This window comes from Ascaphus truei, chromosome 6, assembly GCF_040206685.1.
Source record: "Ascaphus truei isolate aAscTru1 chromosome 6, aAscTru1.hap1, whole genome shotgun sequence".
Lineage (NCBI taxonomy): Eukaryota > Metazoa > Chordata > Amphibia > Anura > Ascaphidae > Ascaphus > Ascaphus truei.
The window spans coordinates 141,142,504-141,165,172 of record NC_134488.1 but is presented as its reverse complement, the minus strand read 5'-3'; the positions used below and the strand labels follow the sequence as shown (position 1 = coordinate 141,165,172).

At 47.7% G+C, this 22,669-nt stretch overlaps 1 protein-coding gene across 1 annotated transcript in view; it reads left to right on the top strand.

The window, feature by feature from the left end:
- ATP1A3 (ATPase Na+/K+ transporting subunit alpha 3) overlaps nt 1-22,669 on the top strand; it is a gene marked incomplete at its 5' end in the record, with an annotated part of 141,926 nt that overhangs the window by 20,036 nt on the left and 99,221 nt on the right. The window contains 2 exons of the mRNA XM_075606696.1: nt 15,219-15,336; nt 21,649-21,917. Coding sequence (XP_075462811.1) covers nt 15,219-15,336; nt 21,649-21,917 — 387 coding nt within the window. The remainder of the gene's footprint in view (nt 1-15,218; nt 15,337-21,648; nt 21,918-22,669) is intronic.

Genomic DNA, 22,669 nt, shown 5'->3' with positions numbered 1-22,669 from the left:
GTTACAGGCAGTAATACAGTGAGAGTTACCTCTCGTTCTCACGCATGTCCTGGGCACAGAGTTATAACATGTGTTACCAGGCAGTAATAGAGTGAGAGTTACCTCTCGTTCTCACGCATGTCCTGGGCACAGAGTTATAACGTGTTACAGGCAGTAATACAGTGAGAGTTACCTCTCGTTCTCACACATGTCCTGGGCACAGAGTTATAACGTGTTACAGGAAGTAATACAGTGAGAGTTACCTCTCGCTCTCACGCATGTCCTGGGCACAGAGTTATAATATGTGTTACAGGCAGTAATACAGTGAGAGTTACCTCTCGTTCTCACGCATGTCCTGGGCACAGAGTTATAACGTGTGTTACAGGCAGTAATACAGTGAGAGTTACCTCTCGCTCTCACGCATGTCCTGGGCACAGAGTTATAACGTGTTACAGGAAGTAATACAGTGAGAGTTACCTCTCGTTCTCACGCATGTCATGGGCACAGAGTTATAACATGTGTTACAGGCAGTAATACAGTGAGGGTTACCTCTCGTTCTCACGCATGTCCTGAGCATAGAATTATAACATGTTACAGGCAGTAATACAGTGAGAGTTACCTCTCGTTCTCACGCATGTCCTGGGCACAGAGTTATAATATGTGTTACAGGCAGTAATACAGTGAGAGTTACCTCTCGTTCTCACGCATGTCCTGGGCACAGAGTTATAACGTGTGTTACAGGCAGTAATACAGTGAGAGTTACCTCTCGCTCTCACGCATGTCCTGGGCACAGAGTTATAACGTGTTACAGGAAGTAATACAGTGAGAGTTACCTCTCGTTCTCACGCATGTCATGGGCACAGAGTTATAACATGTGTTACAGGCAGTAATACAGTGAGGGTTACCTCTCGTTCTCACGCATGTCCTGAGCATAGAATTATAACATGTTACAGGCAGTAATACAGTGAGAGTTACCTCTCGTTCTCACGCATGTCCTGGGCACAGAGTTATAACGTGTGTTACAGGCAGTGATACAGTGAGAGTTACCGCTTGTTCTCACGCATGTCCTGAGCATAGAGTTATAAGATGTGTTACAGGCAGTAATACAGTGAGAGTTACCGCTCGTTCTCACACATGTCCTGGGCACAGAGTTATAACGTGTTACAGGCAGTAATACAGTGAGAGTTACCTTACGTTCTCACGCATGTCCTGGGCACAGAGTAATAACGTGTTACAGGCAGTAATACAGTGAGAGTTACCTTTCGTTCTCACGTATGTCCTGGGCACAGAGTTATAACATGTGTTACAGGCAGTAATACAGTGAGAGTTACCTCTCGTTCTCATGCATGTCCTGGGCACAGAGTTATAACGTGTTACAGGCAGTAATACAGTGAGAGTTACCGCTCGTTCTTACGCATGTCCTGGGCACAGAGTTATAACATGTGTTACAGGCAGTTATATAGTGAGAGTTACCTCTCGTTCTCACGCATGTCCTGGGCACAGAGTTATAACATGTGTTACAGGAAGTAATACAGTGAGAGTTACCTCTCGTTCTCTCGCATGTCCTGGGCACAGAGTTATAACGTGTTACAGGAAGTAATACAGTGAGAGTTACCTCTCGCTCTCACGCATGTCCTGGGCACAGAGTTATAACATGTGTTACAGGCAGTAATACACTGAGAGTTACCTCTCGTTCTCACGCATGTCCTGGGCACAGAGTTATAACGTGTGTTACAGGCAGTAATACAGTGAGAGTTACCTCTCGCTCTCACGCATGTCCTGGGCACAGCGTTATAACGTGTGTTACAGGCAGTAATACAGTGAGAGTTACCTCTTGTTCTCTTGCATGTCCTGGGCACAGAGTTATAACGTGTTACAGGCAGTAATACAGTGAGAGTTACCTCTCATTCTCACGCATGTCCTGGGCACAGAGTTTAAACATGTGTTACAGGCAGTGATACAGTGAGAGTTACCGCTCGTTCTCACGCATGTCCTGAGCATAGAGTTATAAGATGTGTTACAGGCAGTAATACAGTGAGAGTTACCGCTCGTTCTCACACATGTCCTGGGCACAGAGTTATAACGTGTTACAGGCAGTAATACAGTGAGAGTTACCTCACGTTCTCACGCATGTCCTGGGCACAGAGTAATAACGTGTTACAGGCAGTAATACAGTGAGAGTTACCTTTCGTTCTCACGTATGTCCTGGGCACAGAGTTATAACATGTGTTACAGGCAGTAATACAGTGAGAGTTACCTCTCGTTCTCACGCATGTCCTGGGCACAGAGTTATAACATGTTACAGGCAGTAATACAGTGAGAGTTACCTCTCGTTCTCACGCATGTCCTGGGCACAGAGTTATAACATGTTACAGGCAGTAATACAGTGAGAGTTACCTCTCGTTCTCACGCATGTCCTGGGCACAGAGTTATAACATGTGTTACAGGCAGTGATACAGTGAGAGTTACCTCTCGTTCTCACGCATGTCCTGGGCACAGAGTTATAACATGTGTTACAGGCAGTGATACAGTGAGTTACCTCTCGTTCTCAAGCATGTCCTGGGCACAGAGTTATAACGTGTTACAGGAAGTAATACAGTGAGAGTTACCTCCCGTTCTCACGCATGTCCTGGGCACAGAGTTATAACATGTGTTACAGGCAGTAATACAGTGAGAGTTACCTCTCGTTCTCACACATGTCCTGGGCACAGAGTTATAACGTGTTACAGGCAGTAATACAGTGAGAGTTACCTCTCGTTCTCACGCATGTCCTGGGCACAGAGTTAAGACAAATAATACATGTTTACAAATACAGTTACATAATTTGCAGGGTATACATTATATACAAGACATTGCATGCACAGTTAAAGATAATATATATTATGGGCGAATGAAACAGTTACAGACCAGATTAAAATGTGTGACAGCCTTAGATTTGAAAGAACTTAGACTGGTGGTGGATGTGAGAGTCTCCGGTAGACTGTTCCAGTTTTGTGGTGCACGGTAAGAGAAGGAGGAACGGCCGGATACTTTGTTGAGCCTTGGGACCATGAAAAGTCTTTTGGAGTCTGATCTCAGGTGATAGGTGCTGTGTGTGGTAGGGGTGAGGAGCTTGTTCAGGTAGGCGGACAGCTTGCCCATAAAGAATTTAAAGGCAAGACAGGAAAGGTGAACTTTGCGCATAGTCTCGAGTGATGACCAATGTAGTTCTTTGAGCATTTCGCAGTGATGTGTGTTGTAGTTGCATTGGAGAACAAAACGACAAATTGAATTGTAGAGGGTGTCAAGTTTGCTAACGTGGGTTTGAGGTGCCGAGCCATATACTATGTCTCCATAGTCAATAATTGGCATTAGCATCTGCTGTGCGATACGCTTTCTGACCAGGAGACTTAGGGAGGATTTGTTCCTGTAAAGTACCCCTAGTTTGGCATAGGTCTTGGTTGTCAGGGTATCAATGTGCATCCCGAATGTTAAGTGGGAGTCAAACCATAAGCCCAGGTATTTAAAACTAGTGACAGGTGTTAGCGTTGGTTCTAATCAGGAGCTCAGTCACTGGAAGCTTTACAAATTTAGTTTTGGTCCCAAATACCATTGTTACAGTCTTGTCAGTTTTTATAAACAGGATGTAAACAAAAAGAAAATATAATGCTCACTGAAATAATAATGTGAATGTACAGTAATATGATTGTGCCTTACACGTCTAGAGTGGGTGCAACTATGAGCCAAAATTAACATAAATTAACAGCAATTGGAAGGAGAAAGCATTTTTGTTGCCGACGCCAACCAACTAGAAGCCCATTTGAAATTGCACTCCTTGGCAATTAAAACTTAACATTTAATTATAATATAGATAAAATAGGTTCTTAACATATAGTAATTAGTGATTAACAACATATAATGTACTTATGCTGGAAGGGATGGGGAGGTGGTAGGCGGCCACAGTGTATAATAATTTATGGAGAATATGGAATTACCCAGTATACCGAGGCTGCTAACAGGTAGTGCACACACTTTATGGCAACTTGATTGAAGAGAGACCCAGCAATGATTAATGAAACAATAAGCCTCCGGTATTGAAAACAGGGAGTTGGGTAATAGTAAGCCGGATAGAGGTACAGGGGGACACCTCCCTAAGGGGCGCCCCCAAGTAAATCACAGCCCGGCACTAACCGCCTCAATAATCTCCCTGAAATACCGCGTGGAGGTTAGGAGTACTCACGAAAAAGCCGTCCCTGTTGGTGCAGGGAATTCTGCAGCGGCTTCCTCCTCTGGTGTAGCTGGCGTCAGCGTGCTCCGCCGGAAATGATGACACAGGAAGAAGGGGGTAAGATGGTCCGTGGTTCACAGCAACTTCAGCAGCCAACGCATGGATGTCTAAAAAAACTTTATTGATCGCTAGCAGCAAACATCAGGCAACCACTCTAACATGTTTCGTCCAGGTTATGGACTTTTTCAAAGAGTGCTGATAGTGTATGGCAGCCAAATAGATATAGGGAGTGGTGAGTGTATGCCACCAATAGAAACAGGGAACGTATTTAAACCTCACCTGTGGTAGATTAATCATTAAAGTGGATAACTATCTCCCCAACAATCCCCATAGCAATGGCTGCACAACAAGGTATTTACAACATACACATGAAAAATCTTAAAAACAAAACAGAACATATAATGGATAAATTTAAAAACACAACTACTGATGTTTTAAGTTACCAGCATCATTATTATTATATAAAGCTATATCAATTAATGGAAGTATACAGATGTATAACAAAGGATTTCATATATCTAGTACTTATAAAATCTTTTTTGTACTTATAAAGCATTTTCAGTATCAAGATTCACTTTAAAGGGATATAAACATTTTATCAATTTATTCACATAATTCATATCCATGAATACAGTGGCAACCGCATGACAGACAGTAACTTAATATGTCACCTCCCAGATCACAATGTAATTGGGTGAACACTGTGAACCCACCCCAAAACTTAGCCATTACCCCATCAGGAAGTGTTTCAGTTCCCACTCCTGATTGATGCCGGCCGGATGGAGTGTGTTCAGAGTGTACACCCAATACATTTCCTGTTTATTTAATACCCCCTCTCTATGGCCTCCTCTAGCGTTACAAGGGATATGTTCAATTGCCATATAGGAAAAGTTGGCTATTCCCCCTTTAGGGCATCTGGAGAAGTGTCTGGGAACTGGATGAGACACATCATTCTTTTTAATAAGTCTGACATGCTCGGCAATGCGGGTCTTGACTGGCCGAATGGTTCGTCCCACATATAATTTTTTGCAACCACATCTCAAAAGATAAATGGTGTAGGATGTATTACAATTCAAAAATTCTTTAATAAAATATTTTTTTCCATTGATGTCAGTTTGGACAAATTTTGTACTATGAACATATTTACACATGGAACAATTTCCACATGCATAAAAACCTTTAGGAATACTACCAATTCTTTTAAGATCAGTTTTAGTTTGAAAGTGACTTGGCGAGAGGTGTGATGCTAGTGTCTTAGCCCTACGGAATGAAAATTTTGGTCCCTTCAAGGTAAACTCAGCAATATCCTTATCAAGGCACAGGGTGTGCCAATGTTTATGCACAATGTCGCATATAAGCTTGGATTGGCGACTATAAGTCGTGATGAATAATGGACTCATATCACTATACTTGCTCTTAGATTGTATGTACCCCTTATGATGTTTGTCTTTTTTCTTTTTATCGAGGATTCCAGGGCGATCCAAAGTCATAGCGTACTCGTATGCTGTCTGGATATCTGTATATTTGTAACCCCTGGCTTGGAATCTCTCAAATAGTGCTTGTGACTGCAAAGAGAAATTCTCGTCATCAGAACATATCCGTCTCAACCTTACAAATTGGGCCCTCGGAATACTTTTGATTAAAGATTGTGGATGACAACTTTTGGCTGACAGTAGTGTGTTTCGGGAGTTTGGCTTGCGAAATATGTCAGTTTGGATTAGCATGTCATGGTCTATGTAAAGGAGCAGGTCCAGATAATTGATGCAATTTATATTTTGTTCATAAGTGAATTTGATATTAACATTATTGATATTAAGTGTGTTTATAAATGCTACAAGTGATGATTCATCGCCGTCCCATATAATAATGAGATCGTCGATGAATCTTTTATAGTAAATAATTTGTGAACGATAAGAATTATTACTGTGATATATATATTGTGCTTCCCATAACCCCATGAATAAGTTTGCATATGATGGTGCAAAACTTGTGCCCATTGCAGTGCCTAATAATTGTAAATAAAAACGTGAATCAAATAAGAAATAATTGTGAGTTAATAAAAATTTAATAGATTCTAATAGAAAAGTGCAAAGTGAAGTGGACAGATGTGATAAATTTAAAAAGTGCGTGATAGCTAATAACCCGTGATCGTGATTAATGATGGAATACAGAGAGATCACGTCAAGGGTGACCCATCTGTATTCTTTTTTCCAGACCAGATCCTTTACATCTACCATGAGGTCCGTGGAATCCTTAATGAATGACGGTAATTCAATATATATATCACAGTAATAATTCTTATCGTTCACAAATTATTTACTATAAAAGATTCATCGACGATCTCATTATTATATGGGACGGCGATGAATCATCACTTGTAGCATTTATAAACACACTTAATATCAATAATGTTAATATCAAATTCACTTATGAACAAAATATAAATTGCATCAATTATCTGGACCTGCTCCTTTACATAGACCATGACATGCTAATCCAAACTGACATATTTCGCAAGCCAAACTCCCGAAACACACTACTGTCAGCCAAAAGTTGTCATCCACAATCTTTAATCAAAAGTATTCCGAGGGCCCAATTTGTAAGGTTGAGACGGATATGTTCTGATGACGAGAATTTCTCTTTGCAGTCACAAGCACTATTTGAGAGATTCCAAGCCAGGGGTTACAAATATACAGATATCCAGACAGCATACGAGTACGCTATGACTTTGGATCGCCCTGGAATCCTCGATAAAAAGAAAAAAGACAAACATCATAAGGGGTACATACAATCTAAGAGCAAGTATAGTGATATGAGTCCATTATTCATCACGACTTATAGTCGCCAATCCAAGCTTATATGCGACATTGTGCATAAACATTGGCACACCCTGTGCCTTGATAAGGATATTGCTGAGTTTACCTTGAAGGGACCAAAATTTTCATTCCGTAGGGCTAAGACACTAGCATCACACCTCTCGCCAAGTCACTTTCAAACTAAAACTGATCTTAAAAGAATTGGTAGTATTCCTAAAGGTTTTTATGCATGTGGAAATTGTTCCATGTGTAAATATGTTCATAGTACAAAATTTGTCCAAACTGACATCAATGGAAAAAAATATTTTATTAAAGAATTTTTGAATTGTAATACATCCTACACCATTTATCTTTTGAGATGTGGTTGCAAAAAATTATATGTGGGACGAACCATTCGGCCAGTCAAGACCCGCATTGCCGAGCATGTCAGACTTATTAAAAAGAATGATGTGTCTCATCCAGTTCCCAGACACTTCTCCAGATGCCCTAAAGGGGGAATAGCCAACTTTTCCTATATGACAATTGAACATATCCCTTGTAACGCTAGAGGAGGCCATAGAGAGGGGGTATTAAATAAACAGGAAATGTATTGGGTGTACACTCTGAACACACTCCATCCGGCCGGCATCAATCAGGAGTGGGAACTGAAACACTTCCTGATGGGGTAATGGCTAAGTTTTGGGGTGGGTTCACAGTGTTCACCCAATTACATTGTGATCTGGGAGGTGACATATTAAGTTACTGTCTGTCATGCGGTTGCCACTGTATTCATGGATATGAATTATGTGAATAAATTGATAAAATGTTTATATCCCTTTAAAGTGAATCTTGATACTGAAAATGCTTTATAAGTACAAAAAAGATTTTATAAGTACTAGATATATGAAATCCTTTGTTATACATCTGTATACTTCCATTAATTGATATAGCTTTATATAATAATAATGATGCTGGTAACTTAAAACATCAGTAGTTGTGTTTTTAAATTTATCCATTATATGTTCTGTTTTGTTTTTAAGATTTTTCATGTGTATGTTGTAAATACCTTGTTGTGCAGCCATTGCTATGGGGATTGTTGGGGAGATAGTTATCCACTTTAATGATTAATCTACCACAGGTGAGGTTTAAATACGTTCCCTGTTTCTATTGGTGGCATACACTCACCACTCCCTATATCTATTTGGCTGCCATACACTATCAGCACTCTTTGAAAAAGTCCATAACCTGGACGAAACATGTTAGAGTGGTTGCCTGATGTTTGCTGCTAGCGATCAATAAAGTTTTTTTAGACATCCATGCGTTGGCTGCTGAAGTTGCTGTGAACCACGGACCATCTTACCCCCTTCTTCCTGTATAATAATTTATGCTATGCCTTAATACAACGGCAATAGCACCTGACAAAGATTGGCCTTAATAAAGAGTCAGTTACCTTGCTGTAATTGCCCAAGGACACTTTACCTATGTTGTTGTATTGTGCGTCATAAGGTTCAGCATACCGATCAAACCAACCTATATTGATCTTGTTGCTCAAAACAGTGTACCATAAGTAAATATAATATTTAAACTAATAGATTGTTGTTAATACTGTATGTGCAAATCAATGATAGGTTGGTGGCATGTGGATTGATTCTGCACCAAATGACATACAAAAAACACTATACACAGTAGTTTAATCAGGAAAGCTAATAATCTTATAAAAAACCAGGATTAGGCTGATACTGAGCACTCTGCTTAATTTACTAAAGCAGTAATATAATAATGTGGTATATGGACTATATATATAATATATATTTATATATATAATATTTAATATATTTAATATATATATATATATACACTGTGGTATATGTGGTATATGGACATGCCGTCCAAATATAATCTGCACAGTGAATGTATATCCCCTGCAGGATAGCTGTACACAGAACACAATAATTGAATCACCAAACAATACACCGGTGACCAAATGAATCTGCACAACAAATACTGACAGGCTAGCTGAGCTGGTGGTAAGCGTCTGTGAAAGCGCTACTAATTGCAACTTTCCAGCTGACAACCTCAGAACATGCTGATACAATCCTGATACAAAGAATCACAGTGCAGAGACAGGCTGTGACCAAAACCACAGAGTGAAACGGAGCTGCCAAGCCTGGAAGCGATCGCGGGTAAAATTGAGCAACAGCAGAGAACTTGATACAATGTAATGATACTACAGTACCAGTCTCTCCCGATTCCCTCGCGCTTACGTCACCACGCCAAACACGGTGATTCAATTATTGTGTTCTGTGTACAGTTATCCTGCAGGGGGATATACATTCACAGTGCAGATTATATTTGGACGGCGTGTCCATATACCACAGTATTATATATATATATATTATATATATAAATATATATATTATATATATAGTCCATATACCACAGTATTATATATATATATATTATATATATAAATATATATATTATATATATAGTCCATATACCACAGTATTATATATATATATATTATATATATAAATATATATATTATATATATAGTCCATATACCACAGTATTATATTACTGCTTTAGTCAATTAAGCAGAGTGCTCAGTATCAGCCTAATCCTGGTTTTTTATAAGATTATTAACTTTCCTGATTAAGGCATAGCATAAATTATTATACACTGTGGCCGCCTACCACCTCCCCATCCCTTCCCGCATAAGTACATTATATGTTGTTAATCACTAATTACTATATGTTAAGAACCTATTTTATCTATATTATAATTAAATGTTAAGGTTTAATTGCCAAGGAGTGCAATTTCAAATGGGCTTCTAGTTGGTTGGCGTCGGCAACAAAAATGCTTTCTCCTTCCAATTGCTGTTAATTAGTGTTTAAAAACAGTTTGTTTTGGGAAATCCAGTTTTTGAGTCTCAAAACGTCAGACTGAAGTATGTGTTGAAAGTCAGAGAGGCTATGGCTGTGTGCATATAGGATTGTGTCATCTGCATACATGTGTATTGAGGCTTCCTTACAAGCTGTGGGAAGATCATTAATGAACACTGAGAAGAGTAGGGGCCCCAGAACAGAGCCTTGCGGGACACCACAGGTGATATCCAGGGGGTTTGGAGTTAGAGCCTGAGATGGACACATGTTGGGATCTACCTGATAGGTAGGACTGAAACCAGTTTAAAGCATGTTTCCCTATTCCAGAGCTCTGGAGTTTGTTAAGCAGGATAACATGATCAACTGTATCAAAAGCCTTTGCAAAATCTAGGAATACTGCACCAGTGAGTTGTCCCCGTTCCATTCCACACTGGGTCTCATTGCAAACTTTTAGCAGGGTAGTTACGGTGGAGTGTTTGGGGCGAAAGCCAGATTGGAATTGGCTAGGGAAATTTGTCTTGGTATAGAAATCGCTTAATTGGGAGTGGACACATTTTTCCATGACTTTGGATAGGATTGGGAGAAGTGAGATTGGCCTGTAATTTGAGACAGTGTTTTTGTCCCCACTTTTGAAGATTGGGACAACTCTGGCAGCTTTCCAGGTCTTAGGGATATGGCCTGCAGACAGGATAGAGTTGACTATGGAAGCAATTGGTTTGGCAATGGCTGGGGCACCAAGTCGTAGGAACCTAGATTGTAGTAAGTCAGGTCCGCATTGGCTGCTTAGTTTTAGTTTGAGGTGCGCTTGTGTAATCTCCTCTTCAGATACTGGGCCAAATTGAAAATTGTGGGCAGTCTTGGGAGGGGGTGGGGCTATGTGTGTACTCCCAGGATGAGATTCAGGTTTGTGGTTTGTGCTGCATTTCGCTAATAAGTTAGTGGCACACCCCACAAAGTAATCATTGAATACTTTTGCAATGTCAGTGGGGTTTGTCAGAGTAATATCCCCCTTAGTGATATTACTTGGTTGTTGATGGTTAGGAAGCATGAATATATTGTTGATAACCTTCCAGAAGTTAGCTGGGTTTGATGTATTCTGATGGAGATTGTCAGAGTAATATTGTGCTTTTGCATGCCTTGTTTGCCTTGTGCACACGTTCCACATGCATCTGTAGTGATTGAGATCCTTGGTAGTGCCAGTTACTTTGTAGCTTTTCCACAAGGCATCCCTGAACTGGTAGAGTGCTATAAGGTCAGGTGTAACCCATGGAAGGTGGGCCCCCTGTACCCTTATTTTGCGTAGTGGAGCATGGGTATCGCATAGTTTTAAGAACTCGGATTGGAAATAGTCGAGTGCAGAATCAGGGTCGGGAATTAAATCGATTCTGTGCCATGGGCAGTTGGTAAGGTCATCCAGAAACTGTTGTGGGTTAAAGTTTCTAAATGTTCAAGTGAGGAGAACTTTAGGGCTTGAATGGGGCGGTTTAATTTTCCTTACACAGTACACTATTGCATGGTCACTGAAAATGTCAGGAAGGATGCCAGAGGATTGGATTCTGCTGGGGTTTGAGGAGAGAATCCAGTCTAGCAAGGAATGGTTGTGCGATTTCAGGTTTGTCCGTGTGGGTTGGGAAATGAGTTGCGATAGGTCAAGTGACTTGAGTTGTATCTGGATTTTGTGGTTTTTAGGGTCAAGCCAATTGAAGTTGAAATCCCCAAGAACTAGCAGCTCACTCTTCTCATTCAGAGAGGAAATGGAGCCAAGAAACTGGGTGATATCAGTCAGGGATTGTAGAGGGGCTTTAGGGGGGCGGTAGATGCCAGCAATCAGGACGGGCTTAGAAAAGGGGAGGCAGATTTTGCCAACTAGAATTTCAAAAGAGGGTGGGCTTGGGGGGCAGTTTAACAGTGTAAATTGTAATGTGTCTGCAATATAAAATAACACCCCTCCTCCTCTCTTTGACCTATCTCTTCTAAAAATGGAGTATCCCTGAATGGCGATATTTGCATCAGGGGTTTTAGGGGATAGCCATGTTTCTGTAAGAATGATGGCTTTGGGATTATGCATAAGGCACCATGCCCTTAGTTCATCCAGTTTGGGCAGCAGGCTGCGGATATTTATATTGGCGACAGATAGACCTTTTTGGGATTCAAAGGTGGAATTCATCTGGGGCATGGGACAGAGTTGAAATGGGAGGACCTGGGTTAGGTTCAATATCACCTGCTAAAGAGAGTAATAGTATGAGTAGAAATTTGGGTTGTTGTTTGCAAGTTGTAAATTTGTGGTGTTTGCCATTAGAGTGAGAAGTGGTTGGTGTGCTGGTTTTTAGAGTTCTCCACCAACATTCAGTAGATAGTGCAAGGCTTTTGAGTAATCCAGGGTATATGGTGATGTTGGGTGTGGGCCAGGATGGAGGTGTTTATAGTGTGTAGAGGGAGTAACATCTCCATGAGGCCAGGAGAAAGAAAAAAGTTACGATACATAGCAGGTTCATTATGCCAGAGGTAGGCAGTGCTGCATGGAGCTGTTGTGAGTGTGTGCAGACTAAACAGCAGGAGTGTGCCTGTTCCTTGTCAAATGTTTTGCTGCATTGCAATGCTAGAGTCAATTCAGGGTTTCAGTGGGCTGAGTGGGTGTGGGATGTATTTTGTGCAGTCAGTTTTGGGAGAGGCTGCAGTGAAATAAGTTGTAAAGGTGTGGGGGGTTAAAATATGCAGGTTAACAAGCATGGGATCAAAGTGTGGTCATATAAGCTCACCGTTTGTTGCCTTGAGTAAGAGAGTTTGCAGAAAGATGAAATCCCCAGTCACCTCTAGTTAAACTATAGTCTAACTATATATTGTCACTTAAAATGATCACTTTAAATGCATCACTCTTAAGATGCCAAATACTACCCTGCCAATGCAGGGGGAATATTTGTTTTATACATCTAAAGCAGTCACATGACCCTCCCCCCACCCCAATAAATCAGCCTGTTCCAGTTGGTCAATTAACAGCACACAGTTAAGAGGGGGGGGGGGGGGTTGGAGGAGAACACCTTTTGATATTCAAACATACCAAGAGAGATCAATAGTATAAGCCGGGAGGGTAATTCTTTTAAAACAGGACTTGCAGGAAACACAAAATAAATAAGCATCCTATCCCTGTGTAAGGGATAACTCACTTCCACCGTCCCTATCTGCAGGGCTGGGAGGATACGCCCCTTACCTACCTATCCCTGTGTAAGGGGTAATTCACTTTCCCAGTCCCTATCTGCAGTGCTGGGAGGATACGCCTCTTACCCACCTATCCCTGTGTAAGGGGTAACTCACTCCCCCAGTCTCTATCTGCAGGGCTGGGAGGATACGCCCCTTACCCACCTATCCCTGTGTAAGGGATAACTCACTCAACCAGTCCCTATCTGCAGGGCTGGGAGGATACGCCCCTTACCCACCTATCCCTGTGTAAGGGGTAACTCACTCTCCCAGTCCCTATCTGCAGGGCTGGGAGGATACGCCCCTTACCTACCTATCCCTGTGTAAGGGGTAATTCACTTTCCCAGTCCCTATCTGCAGTGCTGGGAGGATACGCCTCTTACCCACCTATCCCTGTGTAAGGGGTAACTCACTCCCCCAGTCTCTATCTGCAGGGCTGGGAGGATACGCCCCTTACCCACCTATCCCTGTGTAAGGGATAACTCACTCAACCAGTCCCTATCTGCAGGGCTGGGAGGATACGCCCCTTACCCACCTATCCCTGTGTAAGGGGTAACTCACTCTCCCAGTCCCTATCTGCAGGGCTGGGAGGATACGCCTCTTACCCACCTATCCCTGTGTAAGGGATAACTCACTCCCCCCGTCCCAATCTGCAGGGCTGGGAGGATACGCCCCTTACCCACCTATCCCTGTGTAAGGGGTAACTCACTCTCCCAGTCCCTATCTGCAGGGCTGGGAGGATACACCCCTAACCCACCTATCCCTGTGTAAGGGGTAACTCACTCTCCCAGTCCCTATCTGCAGGGCTGGGAGGATACGTCCCTTACCCACCTATCCCTGTGTAAGGGGTAACTCACTCCCCCCGTCCCTATCTGCAGGGCTGGGAGGATACGCCCCTTACCCACCTATCCCTGTGTAAGAGATAACTCACTCTCCCAGTCCCTATCTGCAGGGCTGGGAGGATACTCCTCTTTCCAACCTATAACCCCAAAGTTATAAGAGGTACCTGTAAGCAGGGGCCCTTTTTGTCAGTCTCTGGGTCAGGGTTGGTGTCGGTTGAGGAGCCAGCCTCTGGCGGGTTCCCGGGTCCCCTGTGTCCTGGAATAGGTCTGGTTTCAGGGTGTCTTTCTAGCAGCACAGTCCTGTTCTCAAGACAACATCTCTTTCAGGTCCCTGTGCTAAAGATCTCTTGCAGTGTAAGCAGGAGGCTTTGCTACCTGTCTGATGAGCCAGGTGGAGACCGGTTAATTGTCTGTAGCTGCAATTAACCAGCTCCCTGCTGGATTCCTCAGACCAATACAGGCTTACTATTGAAGCCTCATTTAGACAGGGGTTAAGGTTCTCTTACAGGCAGATACACCGCCTGATACCCTGCAGGGGCAGATACACCGCCTGATACCCCGCAGGGGCAGATACACAGCCTGATACCCCACATGGACAGATACACTGCCAGATACCCAATAGGGACAGCTACACCACATGATACCCCTCCAGGAGCAGCTACACTACCAATTGCTCAGCAACTAGCTGCATGAGATGCTACTAGGTTCAGCTATATTGTCCAGAAACTATTACTCTGTCTGATGGACCCCCATTCCCACACTTTACACCTTCCAACATCGCTACCCCTCCCCCTGTCTTTTTCCCCACCCAATATAATGTCCTCTCCACCGTTGTCTCCTTCTCTCCTCTCCCTCTCCCCCACTTTCTCTCTTTCCTCCCCTGTCTCTCTCTCCCCATGTCTCCTTCTCTCCTTCTCTCTTTCTCACTGTCTCTCCTTCCTCGCGTCTCCTTCTTTCTCTCCCCTTACTCCCCTCTCTCCCTCTCAACCCTCCTCTCACCATTTTTCTATGGTCTTTCTACCTCCCTTTGTCTCCTTCTCTTCCCCCCATCTCTCTTCACCTTCTCCATCTTTCTTCCTCGCCTTGTCTCCTTCTCCCTCTCTCTCTCCCTCTCCCTCCTCCCCTGTTTCTCCTCTATATCTTCCCCGCTGTTCTCTCTCCTTTCCCCATCATCTCTCTCTACCCTTTCCCCCGTCTCTCTCCCCTGCTCTATTCCCCTCCTCACTCCTTTCTCTCTCCCTCCCTCCTCCCTCAGGTGGATAACTCCTCCCTAACGGGTGAATCGGAGCCCCAGACGCGGTCACCTGACTTTACTCACGATAACCCCCTGGAGACGCGAAACATAACATTCTTCTCCACTAACTGCGTGGAAGGTAATGGGGAGAAAACACTCGGGTGGGGGGCTCTCCCAAGAACCTCAGTGTGACACTACGGCTGATCGCTGTCTCTCTGCGCCTTGTCTCGCTGCGTCTCGCTGCGTCTCGCTGCGTCTCGCTGCAGGCTTGTTTAACAAAAAAGCACTCAACTGTAGTCAAGTTGTTTGTGGAAATTGTAATGTTTCCATAGCATCCACATATTGGGGCAATTTTTGGGGTTACATCTGGAGCACCCCTGAGATACCCGAGACACACGAGATGCCCGAGACACATGAGATACCCGAGACACATGAGATACCCGAGACACACGAGATACCCGAGACACACGAGATACCCGAGACACACGAGATACCCGAGACACACGAGATACCCGAGACACACGAGATGCCCGAGACACACGAGATGCCCGAGCCACACGAGATGCCCGAGACACACGAGATGCCCGAGACACACGAGATGCCCGAGGAACACGAGATGCCCGAGACACACGAGATGCCCGAGACACACGAGATTCCCGAGGCACACGAGATGCCCGAGGCACACGAGATGCCCGAGGCACACGAGCTGCCCGACACACGAGAGATACCCGAGACACGAGAGATACCCGAGACACGAGAGATACCCGAGACACGAGAGATACCCGAGACACGAGAGATACCCGAGACACGAGAGATACCCGAGACACGAGAGATACCCGAGACACGAGAGATACCCGAGACACGAGAGATACCCGAGACACGGGAGAGACATGAGAGATACCCGAGACACGGGAGAGACACGAGAGATACCCGAGACACGGGAGAGACACGAGAGATACCCGAGACACGAGAGATACCCGAGACACGAGAGATACCCGAGACACGAGAGATACCCGAGACACGAGAGATACCCGAGACACGAGAGATACCCGAGACACGAGAGATACCCGAGACACGAGAGATACCCGAGACACGAGAGATACCCGAGACACGAGAGATACCCGAGATACCCGAGACACCCGAGATACCCGAGACACCCGAGATACCCGAGACACCCGAGATACCCAAGATACCCGAGACACCCGAGATACCCGAGATACCCGAGACACCCGAGATACCCGAGACACCCGAGATACCCGAGACACCCGAGATACCCGAGACACATGAGTGGGAGGAGAGACGTATGTCCAGGAGATAGAGCCTCCCTCTGGAGTCTCCTGTGCAGGGAGTGGGAGGTAGAGAGGTATGCCCAGGAGATAGAGCCTCTCTCTGCAGGCGTTTGTGCAAGGAGTGGGAGGGAGAGAGGTATGCCCAGGAGATAGAGCCTCTCTCTGCAGGCTCCTGTGCTGGGTGTGGGAGAGAGGTATGCCCAGGAGATAGAGCCTCTCTCTGCAGGCTCCTGTGCAGGGAGTGGCAGGGAGAGAGGTATGCCCAGGAGATAGAGCCTCTCTCTGCAGGCTCCTGTGCAGGGAGTGGGAGGGAGGTATGCCCAGGAGATAGAGCCTCTCTCTGCAGGCGTCTGTGCTGGGTGTGGGAGGGAGAGAGGTATGCCCAGGAGATAGAGCCTCCCTCTGCAGGCTCCTGTGCTGGGTGTGGGAGGGAGGTATGCCCAGGAGATAGAGCCTCTCTCTGCAGGCTCCCGTGCTGGGTGTGGGAGGGAGGTATGCCCAGGAGATAGAGCCTCTCTCTGCAGGCTCCTGTGCTGGGTGTAGGAGAGAGGTATGTCCAGGAGATAGAGCCTCCCTCTGCAGGGTCCTGTGCTGGGTGTGGGAGGGAGAGAGGTATGTCCAGGAGATAGAGCCTCTCTCTGCAGGCTCCCGTGCTGGGTGTGGGAGGGAGGTATGCCCAGGAGATAGAGCCTCTCTCTGCAGGCTCCTGTGCTGGGTGTGGGAGAGAGGTATGTCCAGGAGATAGAGCCTCCCTCTGCAGGCTCCTGTGCTGGGTGTGGGAGGGAGAGAGGTATGCCCAGGAGATAGAGCCTCTCTCTGCAGGCTCCTGTGCTGGGTGTGGGAGGGAGGTATGTCCAGGAGATAGAGCCTCTCTCTGCAGGCGCCTGTGCAGGGAGTGGGAGGGAGAGAGGTATGTCCAGGAGATAGAGCTTCTCTCTGCAGGCTCCTTTGCAGGGAGTGGGAGGGAGAGAGGTATGTCCAGGAGATAGAGCCTCTCTCTGCAGGCTCCTGTACAGGGAGTGGGAGGGAGGTATGTCCAGGAGATAGAGCCTCTCTCTGCAGGCGCCTGTGCAGGGAGTGGGAGGGAGAGAGGTATGTCCAGGAGATAGAGCCTCTCTCAGCAGGCATCTGTGCTGGGTGTGGGAGGGAGAGAGGTATGTCCAGGAGATAGAGCCTCTCTCTGCAGGCTCCTGTGCTGGGAGTGGGAGGGAGAGAGAGGTATGCCCAGGAGATAGAGCCTCTCTCTGCAGGCTCCTGTGCTGGGAGTGGGAGGGAGAGAGGTATGCCCAGGAGATAGAGCCTCTCTCTGCAGGCGCCTGTGCAGGGAGTGGGAGGGAGAGAGGTATGTCCAGGAGATAGAGCCTCTCTCTGCAGGCATCTGTGCTGGGTGTGGGAGGGAGAGAGGTATACCCAGGAGATAGAGCCTCTCTCTGCAGGCTCCTGTGCTGGGAGTGGGAGGGAGAGAGAGGTATGCCCAGGAGATAGAGCCTCTCTCTGCAGGCTCCTGTGCTGGGAGTGGGAGGGAGAGAGGTATGCCCAGGAGATAGAGCCTCTCTCTGCAGGCGTCTGTGCAGGGAGTGGGAGGGAGAGAGGTATGCCCAGGAGATGGAGCCTCTCTCTGCAGGCTCCTGTGCTGGGTGTGGGAGAGAGGTATGCCCAGGAGATAGAGCCTCTCTCTGCAGGCTCCTGTGCAGGGAGTGGGAGGGAGAGATGTATGCCCAGGAGATAGAGCCTCTCTCTGCAGGCTCCTATGCAGGGAGTGGGAGGGAGAGAGGTATGCCCAGGAGATAGAGCCTCTCTCTGCAGGCTCCTGTGCTGGGTGTGGGAGAGAGAGAGGTATGTCCAGGAGATGGAGCCTCTCTCTGCAGGCTCCTGTGCTGGGTGTGGGAGGGAGGGAGGTATGCCCAGGAGATAGAGCCTCTCTCTGCAGGCGCCTGTGCTGGGTGTGGGAGGGAGGGAGGTATGCCCAGGAGATAGAGCCTCTCTCTGCAGGCGTCTGTGCGGGGTGTGGGAGGGAGAGAGGTATGCCCAGGAGATAGAGCCTCCCTCTGCAGGCTCCTGTGCTGGGTGTGGGAGGGAGGTATGCCCAGGAGATAGATCCTCTCTCTGCAGGCTCCTGTGCTGGGTGTGGGAGGGAGGTATGTCCAGGAGATAGAGCCTCTCTCTGCAGGCGCCTGTGCTGGGTGTGGGAGGGAGTTATGCCCAGGAGATAGAGCCTCCCTCTGCAGGCTCCTGTGCTTGTTGTGGGAGGGAGGTATGTCCAGGAGATAGAGCCTCCCTCTGCAGGCTCCTGTGCTGGGTGTGGGAGGGAGAGAGGTATGCCCAGGAGATAGAGCCTCTCTCTGCAGGCTCCTGTGCTGGGTGTGGGAGGGAGGTATGCCCAGGAGATAGAGCCTCTCTCTGCAGGCTCCTGTACAGGGAGTGGGAGGGAGGTATGTCCAGGAGATAGAGCCTCCCTCTGCAGGCTCCTGTGATGGGTGTGGGAGGGAGATATGCCCAGGAGATAGAGCCTCTCTCTGCAGGCTCCTGTGCTGGGAGTGGGAGGGATGTATGTCCAGGAGATAGAGCCTCTCTCTGCAGGCTCCTGTACAGGGAGTGGGAGGGAGGTATGTCCAGGAGATAGAGCCTCCCTCTGCAGGCTCCTGTGCTGGGTGTGGGAGGGAGGTATGCCCAGGACATAAAGCCTCTCTCTGCAGGCTCCTGTGCTGGGAGTGGGAGGGAGAGAGTTATGCCCAGGAGATAGAGCCTCTCTCTGCAGGCTCCTGTGCTGGGTGTGGGAGGGAGGTATGTCCAGGAGATAGAGCCTCTCTCTGCAGGCTCCTGTGCTGGGTGTGGGGGGGAGGTATGTCCAGGAGATAGAGCCTCTCTCTGCAGGCTCCTGTGCTGGGTGTGGGTGGGAGGTATATCCACGAGATAGAGCCTCTCTCTGCAGTCTCCTGTGCTGGGTGTGGGAGAGAAGAATGCCCAGGAGATAGAGCCTCTCTCTGCAGGCTCCTGTGCTGGGTGTGGGAGGGAGGTATGCCCAGGACATAAAGCCTCTCTCTGCAGGCTCCTGTGCTGGGTGTTGGAGAGAGGTATGCCCAGGAGATAGAGCCTCTCTCTGCAGGCTCCTGTGCTGGGTGTGGGAGGGAGAGAGGTATGTCCAGGAGATGGAGCCTCTCTCTGCAGGCTCCTGTGCAGGGTGTGGGAGGGAGGTATGCCCAGGAGATAGAGCCTCTCTCTGCAGGCTCCTGTGCAGGGAGTGGGAGGGAGAGAGGTATGTCCAGGAGATGGAGCCTCTCTCTGCAGGCTCCTGTGCTGGGTGTGGGAGAGAGGTATGCCCAGGAGATAGAGCCTCTCTCTGCAGGCTCCTGTGCAGGGAGTGGGAGGGAGAGAGGTATGCCCAGGAGATAGAGCCTCTCTCTGCAGGCTCCCGTGCAGGGAGTGGGAGGGAGGTATGCCCAGGAGATAGAGCCTCTCTCTGCAGGCGTCTGTGCAGGGAGTGGGAGGGAGAGAGGTATGCCCAGGAGATGGAGCCTCTCTCTGCAGGCTCCTGTGCTGGGTGTGGGAGGGAGGTATGCCCAGGAGATGGAGCCTCTCCCTGCAGGCGCCTGTGCTGGGTGTGGGAGAGAGGTATGCCCAGGAGATAGAGCCTCTCTCTGCAGGCGCCTGTGCAGGGAGTGGGAGGGAGAGAGGTATGTCCAGGAGATGGAGCCTCTCTCTGCAGGCTCCTGTGCTGGGTGTGGGAGAGAGGTATGTCCAGGAGATAGAGTCTCTCTCTGCAGGCGCCTGTGCAGGGAGTGGGAGGGAGAGAGGTATGCCCAGGAGATAGAGCCTCTCTCTGCAGGCTCCTGTGCTGGGTGTGGGAGGGAGGTATGTCCAGGAGATAGAGCCTCTCTCTGCAGGCGTCTGTGCTGGGTGTGGGAGGGAGAGAGGTATGCACAGGAGATAGAGCCTCTCTCTGCAGGCGTCTGTGCTGGGTGTGGGAGGGAGAGAGGTATGCCCAGGAGATAGAGTCTCTCTCTGCAGGCATCTGTGCTGGGTGTGGGAGGGAGAGAGGTATTCCCAGGAGATAGAGCCTTCCTCTGCAGGCTCCTGTGCTGGGTGTGGGAGGGAGAGAGGTATGTCCAGGAGATAGAGCCTCTCTCTGCAGGCGCCTGTGCAGGGAGTGGGAGGGAGAGAGGTATGTCCAGGAGATAGAGCCTCTCTCTGCAGGCTCCTGTGCTGGGTGTGGCAGAGAGGTATGCCCAGGAGATAGAGCCTCTCTCTGCAGGCGCCTGTGCAGGGAGTGGGAGGGAGAGAGGTATGTCCAGGAGATAGAGCCTCTCTCTGCAGGCATCTGTGCTGGGTGTGGGAGGGAGAGAGGTATTCCCAGGAGATAGAGCCTTCCTCTGCAGGCTCCTGTGCTGGGTGTGGGAGGGAGAGAGGTATGTCCAGGAGATAGAGCCTCTCTCTGCAGGCGCCTGTGCAGGGAGTGGGAGGGAGAGAGGTATGTCCAGGAGATAGAGCCTCTCTCTGCAGGCTCCTGTGCTGGGTGTGGCAGAGAGGTATGCCCAGGAGATAGAGCCTCTCTCTGCAGGCGCCTGTGCAGGGAGTGGGAGGGAGAGAGGTATGCCCAGGAGATAGAGCCTCTCTCTGCAGGTTCCTGTGCTGGGTGTGGGAGAGAGGTATGCCCAGGAGATAGAGCCTCTCTCTGCAGGCTCCTGTGCTGGGTGTGGGAGGGAGAGAGGTATGCCCAGGAGATAGAGCCTCTCTCTGCAGGCTCCTGTGCAGGGAGTGGGAGGGAGGGAGGTATGCCCAGGAGATAGAGCCTCTCTCTGCAGGCTCCTGTGTAGGGAGTGGGAGGGAGGGAGTTATGCCCAGGAGATAGAGCCTCTCTCTGCAGGCTCCTGTGCAGGGAGTGGGAGGGAATAGATGTGGTGTTTGGCAGTGAAGTCTTAGGCCTCGGCCATGTTTACCGCTTGCTGGCGGAGGCGCGCTGAGGCGCGGTTCCGCTCAGCACTGAGCCCCTACAGCTGCAATGAGAGCGGCTTTAGTAGGGGCTCGCCTACGCTTCCGCAAGCACGCGGAGGCGTAGGTCTTAGGTATTGTATATATTAATGAAACAAATAATGGTGTGGCACACGCGTGTATCATTAAGTTGCGTACGAGCTCTGTGAGTGATCTCAGTGGGCGCTCGGCAGGTACGGCCCGCGGAGTGGTTGTCGCCACGGGGGACCGGACGGTGATGGGTCGTATCGCCACGTTGGCGTCGGGTCTGGAGGTGGGGAAGACGCCAATAGCTAAGGAGATTGAACACTTCATCCACCTGATCACCGGCGTGGCTGTCTTCCTGGGAATCAGCTTCTTCATCCTCTCGCTCATACTGGGCTATTCCTGGCTGGAGGCCGTCATCTTCCTCATCGGCATCATCGTCGCCAATGTACCGGAGGGGCTGCTGGCCACGGTCACCGTGAGTACTGAGTCACCGAGCTTCTATACTGAGCAATGCATAGTATGGGCTCATTAATATGCAATGACTCCATCACTTGGTTCCATATTCCCGCTCCCTATAACTCCTCCTATTACCCCAAAAACCCGCTCCCTATAACTCCTCCTTTTACCCCATATACCCCCTCCCTGTAACTCCTCATATTACCCCATATCTCCCTATAACTCCTCCTATTACCCCATATAAGCACTCCCTATAACTCCTCCTATTACCCCATATAAGCACTCCCTATAACTCCTCCTATTACCCCATATACCCCCTCCCTGTAACTCCTCATATTACCCCATATCTCCCTATAACTCCTCCTATTACCCCATATAACCCCTCCCTATAACTCCTCATATTAACCCCATATCTCCCTATAACTCCTCCTATTACCCCATATAAGCACTCCCTATAACTCCTCCTATTCCCCCATATAATCTCTCCCTATAACTCCTCCTATTACCCCAAATACCCGCTCCCTATAACTCCTCCTATTACCCCATATCTCCCTATAACTCCTCCTATTACCCCAAATACCCGCTCCCTATAACTCCTCCTATTACCCCATATAACCCCTCCCTATAACTCCTCCTATTACCCAATATAACCACTTCCTATAACTCCTCCTATTACCTCATATAACATCTCCCTATAACTCCTCCTATTACCCCATATAACCACTCCCTATAACTCCTCCTATTACCCCATATAACCGCTCCCTATAACTC